The sequence below is a fragment of the Crassostrea angulata genome, chromosome 2, assembly GCF_025612915.1.
Source record: "Crassostrea angulata isolate pt1a10 chromosome 2, ASM2561291v2, whole genome shotgun sequence".
Taxonomy (NCBI): domain Eukaryota; kingdom Metazoa; phylum Mollusca; class Bivalvia; order Ostreida; family Ostreidae; genus Magallana; species Magallana angulata.
In genome coordinates, this window is record NC_069112.1 from 53,712,505 (window position 1) to 53,722,071 (window position 9,567).

The following is a 9,567-nucleotide window of genomic DNA, read 5'->3' on the forward strand; positions in this document are numbered from 1 at the left end:
GTACTAATGTATTGTAGACATGACATATCAGCAAATACATGTAATAATACGTAATTCATATCTACAGCTAAACAGCAATTAAAAAATGACAAATTGTGACCTATACTTAACTGTAATTGACATATCAATGTCGTTCGATTCATCAACCTCTCGGTAATAATAACAGGAAACATCAATTTCTGACAGAGAGGATATACCACCAGTCCCTGTCTCCTCTGTGTCGTTATAATCGTGCTGTATCAACACATCTTTCTTTGAAAATCTGATAAATAAGCATCACTTGTTATATAAAGAAAGGTTTATCGTATGTGAAAATAGCATTCAGGTTATGAAATACAAATGACTGGCCTGCGATATGCATATTTACCGAGTCAACACACAATATGAGACCATTATTCCAAAGATCATAAGTAATAAGGCAACAATACAGAACATTCCATAAAACTCCATCTTCCATTTATGCGCATCAGTTGTGAACATTAATACTGAAAATAATAATTGAAATGTTATTGAATATAACCACGGCAACAGTAAGCAATTCACTAAGCTAAAAAGTGAAACTTTTAACAAATGGCTGACAATTATGAAAAGTATACATACAGAAGAAACACAATACATTGTTTTTAATTATATTCAGTTCTTTTAACCAAAATAATGGTTTTTATTATACAACAGATAAAAGTGATGATAGACATACGTTTAAGACACTTTGGTCCTTCCCATCCATCCATACACCCGCCATTACATTGTCCTGTGATGGTGTTACAGTCGAACGATGTTTCACAAAAAGCGCTGCATTTCTGGCGACACCCAATGCCGTAGTGTCCAAATTCACACGCTGCAAGCAACGCCGGGATTAAACATTATCACATGACATGTTAAGAGAACAAATGGTATCATTTTTGGTTCTTTATACATACGTTAAGAATTGTACTTACTTATATTACACAAGTCCCCCTGAAAACCAGCTCTACACCCGGTCAAGCATGTTCCATTGATGTTAGAGCACTGATCTAGATCACGACATTGTCCGCATGCGTCCTTACAGTCTTCCCCATACCAGCCTGTGTCACAATCTAACGGGACATACATGTATAAATACTGTATAAACAATCAATATTACATCTTTATGCATGTTCCGAATCACACTATGAATACATCTTTTAAAATTTAGTTTAAGAGGGCAGGATGGTCCTGAACATTTTGAGGTTATCTTTAAACAAATGTGCCTGTATAAAATTGTACAAAAGAGTTAATTTTCAATGCTAAAATGTATAAATGTTATCTTATCTGTACAGTCAAATCATGCATATCGTATATAATTATATGCAATGCTATGGTATGCGATTTTAATGATATGTTATGGGATTTCAATGCAATGCTTTAAGATTTGTATGCTATGCAATGAGACATGAAGGGCCTACTGATATGCTATGCTATGGTATGCTATGAAATTTCAACGAAAACACTTCCATACACAGAAGAGTTCCACATATTTAGAGGTAAAATGAAAAAAAGCCAAAGTTTACCACTAATCTGCAATATGAATATTTATTTTTAAAAAAAAATTAAAACCGAGTTAAAATCATGTTGTATGCTATGCTAAGGTATGCGATAGTATGATATGGTATGAAACGATGAATGAGATTCTTTGAGAGTGTATGCTATGGTATGAGATTCCAATGCTATGCTTTGAGACTTCAATGATATCCTATGCTATGGTATATGTTGTAAAAGTTATGCTTGAACTGACTCTAAGATACCGTACGATCAAAAACATCATGTCTTAAAAGTTTAGGCAGATATAATGCTTAGTGTATCGACAACCAAGCCTCCTTGACAATACTTGAAATCTTAACATACTTGTGTTGCACAGCTCTCCTTGGAAACCAGCGTCACATCCAGTTAGGCACGTTCCATTTGTATTTGAACATTGATCCATGTGACGGCAGTGACCACAGGTTTTATTACAGTTCACCCCATACCATCCTCTCTCGCAATCTAGATGTTCAAATGAAAGGTTAATATTCCTGTTTTTAGTATCGCTTTCAGGGTACATCCAAATATGATGCATTTAGTAGACTTGTATGCATCATGTAAGCAAAGATTTGCAAAGGGTTAACTTGTTGTATATCAAATGCAGAGTTTGCAAATACACTTTTGTATACATCTATACAGGTTTATTGTTAGACTCTTGTTTTGCGGTTCTGAATGGTGATCGACTTGAATTCATAGACAACTGTTCTTACAAAACAAAAGATAAAGTTTTCACATCGATGAAAGTTTTTCGATAAATCCACAAAAAGTCAACTAACTTAAATATTTAAGATAAAAATGTAAAAGTACATGTACATAATCAAAATAAAATCTACATAAGTCTTTGATATATCTTATTTCGGTTTACCTAATTGACAGCGCTGACCTTGGTACCCAGGCATACAACCCTGACAGGTGCCCGTCTCAATGTGACAGTGCTGGCAGTTAACATGTGGACAAGGACTTGAACAGTTAGCTCCGTAATACCCAGCTGTTTGACAACCTTTAACAGAGTGAATATTGTTAAACGTAATGAAAATATCATTTTACATGTATGTTTATAACTGCCCCCCTCAAAACGGATACATTTCTGCCAATCTGTTAGTCAAAAATGGCCGAAAGGGAACTTAAAGGTCACTGAGTGGTATATATCTCTCATTCAGTCATCTTTCCAGACTGTTCAATTTCTATTAATTTTACTGAATGACATACAATTGTCTTGGTTTAATGTCCATTATCGATCTCTTTCTGTTGTTTTAAAGATTATCCGACAATCTTCGGTAACTTTGTTGTGGTCTAACGTCAATCATACTTCGAATACCGTATATCCGGGTTTTTTCGTATGTCACAAAATTTGCGAAAATGAGGACAATCTGTAACATTTTTAATTTGCATCAGTCATATTTTGCGATTCTAAAATTTTCATATAGAAAATGATACAGGATATAACGTTTGCGTATTCAATTATTTGCAATTTAAAAGAGATCGCGAAAGAAACGAAATTTAGTCGATTACAAAATTTACCGAATATACGGTACATGTAGTATATCATCATAACGAATTAGTATCAAGTAAAATAATTTGCTAAATAACATTTTTGTTCCAGTTTATGTTATAAACCTTACAAAAGGCAATGTATCTATAAATTTGATATTTTTTCTTTTCATCCCTTTTAGTTAACGTTTAGTTAAGTGACTTGGACGTGTCCATATTGTGTATTTAATATTTGTTCCAAAAAACCTGTTTCTGACGTAGTTTAAACACATTCATATAAAACAAATTCAATAAGGATTGGCAAACTAGCATTAATTTACCGTACGAAATGTGTAACCAGGCTGATATGCAGATACATTTTAAGTAATACCGATAATAACAATGAATATACATTGTAACAATCATAATCAGTTATATTTGATTAACATAAAACGTATTTATAGTGAATTGCATAATCTAAAAAAAGTAAATCTTTAGATACGTTATTTTTATTATATGATTGTTGAATTATTGCTGGGCAATATTAGCTGTTCTTACCATATACCTCTACTTCACATAGATTATTCAGAACATATGCACTGTTTCTGTCAGGACTTTCAATTCCAGCTAGTTTCTCGTTGTTGTAGATGACATATTGTCCGTGGACAGTGCACTTTGTTGTAAAGACAGCTGGCTTCGTGCTTTCATTAAAACCGTTGTCCTTGAAACACAACACTCCTTGTTGTTTATCAGTTGTGTTGGAAACATACACTGAAAATCCTAGATAACTGGAAGCAATCTCGTGATGGTTATCTGCAATTAACGAATATAATGTACAGTGAATTAAAAGGATAGCTCAGTAGATATTGCATACAGTTGCATTCTTATATACAGTTGGTATATATAAAAGTAAACATGACCAACACATAACAAAAAAAAACCCCGAAAAACAAAACAAAACAAAAACAGAAAACGAAAAGGCCAAAAAGAAAATAATAAAAACAAAACAAAATAGACAAACTAAACAAAAAAATTAAAACAAGAAACAAAACGAAATTAACTAGAAGAAAATTAGAAGCAACATATGTTACCTAGCATGGGCAAGAAGTTATATATTTACACAGAAGAAAAAAAAAATAATTACTATTGATGAAAAAGTAGCCTGGTTGATTAATCAACCTAAAAAAAATAAATAAATAAATATTCAAAGGTTTTCGACAGACTGTAATAGACTTATTCATATATAAATAAAAACAAATACACCAAGGTTTTTAAGTTACCTAAGCCTATGTTGATGGTCATGAAATAGATTGTGATGTGGTGAATACTGTGGATACTGGTCAGGTCCACCCACCAGGTGGATGTCTGTTTGCCTAACGTTGTGGTAGCACATTGTCCTCCGTCCAAACTTGGGTCCGTTTTCAGTCCGTCAACAACGTAATTCGCAACAGATATATCCTCTTTTGCCTGGTGTGAATTTGACTGGAAAGCTGGTTTGTGTAGCGCTAGGTTCACTGTAATGACAAACACCCTAGCAGTTCACTCAAAATTGTTCACGAAGCCGTCAAAAGTGACGATATCATATACATGCATGTGTCTTATACTCTTGCATTTCAAGCCTGATTATGTTTTACAAATATATGAGAAAAAAAATTCATAGAAATAAAAAGATATTTCAAGATTACAATTTAAGGAAATGAGCACGTAAACGTCTTTTAAATATGTAAAGTTTACAAGTGTTTCCTTATTATCAAGTTTTTGTGCAAACATTTTACACCTTTCCTATGCCTGATATGTGTTATAAATTCATTTACTAAGAAATTCGGGACTTACCATACGCATTGCAGACCCCTGATAGACTTATACATACAACAACGTTTGCAATCTGTACAAAATGCCTGGAACACATTGTTGATCCAAAAATATGAGCAATGAAACTTGGAGCGGATGAGCTGTAAATGTGAAGGCCTGATTTGTGACATAATAATTTATAAGGAAAAACAAATTGTCTTCCGGAAACTTGGGGAATATGAAAATAATCAGTTTATAATGAGAAACGAGTGCGCGTAGTAAAAGTCTATTTCCAAAACCTTTCATAGTGTTGTCGTGATTTGACGCAAATTTTCAAAAATTCAACTTTCTATTTCTAATATTAATAGTTTTTTTTTAATAACAAACATTATTCGTATTTGATTTTATTTTTTTTTTAAGTTTTTTTTTTCTAAATTTAGCAAAATGTTCATTATTAAATAAAGGTTTTCCTATATATATGTTTTGTGTTTTTTTTTACAAACAAAATATAAAAGACATGATATTTAAGTTAATCATATACTAATAAATTGTTAGCTTTGTTTCGTTTGATCTTAGCTTTGAACCTTTTTTCCTTGTACATTACACACAGAATAAGTGACGTAAAAAAGCATAATTATAAGGAAACAAATTAAAAATATACATAAAAATGTGATACTTATCCCAAATTGTCTTGTCTACCTTCCATGCATGTGTCTTTATATATAAACTTTAAAAAAAATTAATTTTTCCTTCCAAAAAATATTTTAACCTATTTGGTTTTTTTTTCGATATAGAAAAATGACCCCAAACTGTGGAACGATTAAACAAGAGGCCCAGGGGCCACATCGCTCACCTGAGCAACAACTGCTTTAACCCTGATTAAATTAGCATTACAGTATCAAAATATCTTGACAACTGAGTACAGTAGATCTTGCTAAAAAAATTGAAAATCTGCCAATTTTAATCTACTCTTATTTTTTGGTAAATACCAAGCCCCTTTTGTTGTTGTACCTGTAAGAAGATTTTTCTCTATTCCTATATACCCCACCCCCTCCATTTCGTGGCCCAACTTTTCTCTAGGGAATCATGGTTTCATCAAACTTAAATATGCATAACCTGTGCTTTCACACTAAGTACAGAGTTTTGGACCGAAAACTTTCCAAGGATATTTTTAAAGATTTTCTCTATATATTCCTATGTAAAAATTCAAACTGCCATCACGGTCCCGCCCTACCACAAGGGAATGTGTTTTTGCAAACTTGAATTTACACTACCCATGGATGCCTCTACACAAGTTTAAGCTTTTCTAGCCAAAAAGTCACTAAAAGAAGATTTTTAAAGATTGTCTCTATATATTTCTAAGTAAATATTTATCCCCCATTGTGGCCCCGCCCTACCCCTACGGACCATGATTTGAACAAACTAGAATCTACATTATCTGAGAATGGTAACACATCAATTTGAGCTTTCTAGGCCAAATAGTTTTTAAAAGAAATTGTTTAAAATATTTTCTCTATATATTCCTATGTTAAAATTGACCCCCCCCCCCCCCACTGTGGCCCTTTCCTACCCCCGGGGACCATGATTTGAACAGACATAAATCTACACTTCCTGAGGATGCCTACACACAAGTTTAAGCTTTTCAGGCCCAACAGTTTTTGAGAAGAAGATTTTTGAAAAATACCAACAAATTTTCAATAATTCTCAATTAGCTCCCCTTTAAAGAGGGCGTGGCACTTCATTTGAAAAAACTTGAATCCCCTTCACCTAGTGGTGCTTTGTGCCAAATTTGGTTGAAATCTACCCAGTGGTTGTTGAGAAGAAGAGGAAAATGTGAAAAGTTTACAACGACGACGACGATCACAACGACGACGACAACGACGACAACGACAGACAACGGACGGAATGTGCTCTTTATAATGACACGTTTTCTTCAGGCAATAGGGTCATTTTATACGTCAAAAATGACCCCGGTATTTATTCTACGGGGGAAATATTCTGCTTACACCGGCCCATACAGTCGATGCGTGCAGTGTTGAAGCAAAACTAAATGAAAAGAACCAAGATTAGAATATCAATAAGTGTTTATTCATGTCAACAAACAACGCCTTTCATTAATCAAAACTTACCCGGAAAATTTTTTGTAGGAGTTTACATCTTTTGAAAAAAAAAAGAAATACAAAAATAGCTGAATGTAGCCAGGAGTATATGTTATGTCGTGATAAGGAAGTTCCATTTTAACTTTTACTTGATTTTAAAATAAATTGTGTATTTTCCCGTTGGTTGATTAACTGTACCAGCAAATTGAATAGTATTCGTGTCCGTTTGTTTATTTCAATGGTTGTTTATATAATTGACATAAATATATTATTGAATTTATATAAATCGTCACAAAAGCTACCACTATTAATATCCTTGTGGTAATCACGTAATAAACACGACAGAATATTTTCCATCTTTGAATAACGAATCGTTTTATACATAAAGTATATTCACTTTCTTTGTTTTTTCAAAAGCAATAGATCTTCATTAAAAATATAGTCATGGAAATGGATAATGCATAACAGTATCATTATCAAAATACTTAAAATGCATTTATTATTTTGAAATATGCGAGTTTAATTTTGTGTTTAAGAAAACTGAAATGTTCTTTTTAAATATCAAATGCTCTCTTCTGGAATTCATTCTGATGTGAAGGTAGCGAGAATAAAAGAAGAAAAAAAATCAAACATAACTCGTGTTAGAGTTACCAAAAGGTGATATTTTGCTGTTTTAGATATATCTCCCGACCATTCAGTCACCTACAATATACAGGGAAACAATTGCCTCCGTTCTATTTTATCCATTTTCTGTTGCTCCTATTGAATGTGCAATTGTTACTGAGATTGATTTTATACGGTCCATCTAGTCAATTCAACAATTCGTTCAAAAGAAAGTTTTTGCAATTAAGATGTTTTGTGAAAGTCATTTTGAAAAATACAAGTAATCAACATGGAATACAACATAGACGACTGGGTTTAGAGATGTATGGACAAATATTGTTAAACCAAAAATTAATTTATTTATTATTATTTTTTTTTTTTTTGAGTTAACATAAAACGTACCTTTCATTTTCATTTTTGGCAAACCTTTAGTGATTTCAAGTTTTCAAAATCGTATCACTGCAGGTGTTGGTTTTTTTTAATTTATACATGTTTTCATTCCGTTGCTATGAAAATTGTCTTAAGTGATTTAGTTTAATTCACTACTATAATGACAGCTACATGCGGATTTTTTTGTACCGGACTTTTTGGGATTTTTTTTCTGCACTTTGTTTATATCAATCCTCATTCCCTGGAGCATGTCTGTATACATTAACATAAAATTGTGGTTCCTATGTGTTTCCTAATCTTGTTAAAAATGGATTGTTTATCTACCGCTATTAATTGTAAACCGTGTTGATCCATGTATGAACTATATTCCCGTTGGATATAAATGCTTTAGAAAACAAAGATAACCCTAATAATTTTTTTTTTTTTTTGCTAAAAATGTTTAACATGATTTGGTCTGTAGTTTTAGTATTTATATCAGTATCTCAGAAAAAACGAATTCTTATTTTAGAAAACCAATTCGGCAGCATCATTTATGTATCTTGATCGTCTATCGCTCGCACCTAAATAAAAAAAAACCACATAAATTAAAAAAAAGCTTAGCAAACGGAAATTGTATAGATTTGTACAGATACAAATGCACATAACACAAAATACGTGCTCTGTATCCAACCTTAACTTGATCATAACTTATTTCCATTAGCCGCCTTTAAACAGACGAAACTGGTGTTTGTGAGCAACTTCTACGATATGACACCAGTTGACAGGAAATAACCCCTGATGAAACTGCTGTACCTACGAGGGTTGTTAGAAAAGTTCGCGGACAAAGTGATTTACAGCGGAAATACTGTGTACTTCCGAAGATGTTTTATTGAATGACCATCAATTAAAAATAAGTATATAAAATATCATATGATTTTGAAAATGTTTTAAAAGATACAGCGACTTTTATTTTGCATGAATTGGATTTACGGAGCACTATTTCATATCTCCACGAAGTCTGGTGACGTCAAACTACTGAAAGGAAATTTAAACATGTCACCCTTTTTCATAGTAAACACCTTTCAGTTTAAACACTTTTCATGCCATTAATCCATTTTTAAAACGCATGTTCACAACATTATTTGTCAATTTTTTTAAAAATGTCTTTTGTGTCATATCATAAATCATCTAGGTCCGAAAATCTTTGTCCACGCAGTTTCGACTTCAGATAAGGAAAGAAAGTGAAATCCATGGATGCATGATCCGGGCTTTATGGGGGTTGGGGAGCTGCAAGAGCTCAAGACATCAGTATTTCCATTTTCAAACCTTCAATTCCAAGTGCAGTTCCAGTTGTAAACCTGTGCCCTATAATAATAGTAGCATTTAAGAACTTTTTGGTCTTTATCGGAGATTTGTCTGCGTGCACACCAAATATCATGACGGCCAGGTGCTCCAAGGTGTCTATTTACGTTCACGTTTTTGGCTCATTTTTCTAGCGTAGATCGTACATATTTGGCGATAATACAGCCAGGAATTCTTCAATTTAATTGAAACTTTCAAAGAATGACCTTCATAATGTATTGTGACCTCATATGAAATGTCCTTTATTTTTATGCGCTTAAACTTTGCATTTCTTTAATAAGGAAAAATGCGTACAAAATATAAAACAATTTGAAAGTAACAAGCTCCGTGAATC

The 9,567-nt window shown here is 32.7% G+C and overlaps 1 protein-coding gene across 1 annotated transcript; it reads right to left on the bottom strand.

The window, feature by feature from the left end:
* Positions 1-3,553: 3,553 nt before the first annotated feature.
* Positions 3,554-4,941, bottom strand: LOC128170550 (uncharacterized). Its single transcript, XM_052836335.1, has 3 exons — positions 4,843-4,941; positions 4,290-4,523; positions 3,554-3,822 (listed from the first exon to the last, which is right to left on the bottom strand). The coding sequence occupies exons 1-3, from the start codon at positions 4,916-4,918 to the stop codon at positions 3,554-3,556; spliced, it is 579 nt and encodes a 192-aa protein (XP_052692295.1). The 5' UTR covers positions 4,919-4,941.
* Between the last annotated feature and the right edge of the window lie 4,626 nt (positions 4,942-9,567).

What these genes read in the sequence shown, in the direction of transcription:
- LOC128170550 (XM_052836335.1), bottom strand. Translation starts at nt 4,918, where the DNA reads ATGTGTTCCAGGCATTTTGTACAGATTGCAAACGTTGTTGTATGTATA. An exon ending in AGGGGTCTGCAATGCGTATG is followed by an intron (nt 4,524 to 4,842) that starts GTAAGTCCCGAA and finishes TTGTCATTACAG; the next exon opens with TGAACCTAGCGCTACACAAA. An exon ending in GACCATCAACATAGGCTTAG is followed by an intron (nt 3,823 to 4,289) that starts GTAACTTAAAAA and finishes CGTTAATTGCAG; the next exon opens with ATAACCATCACGAGATTGCT.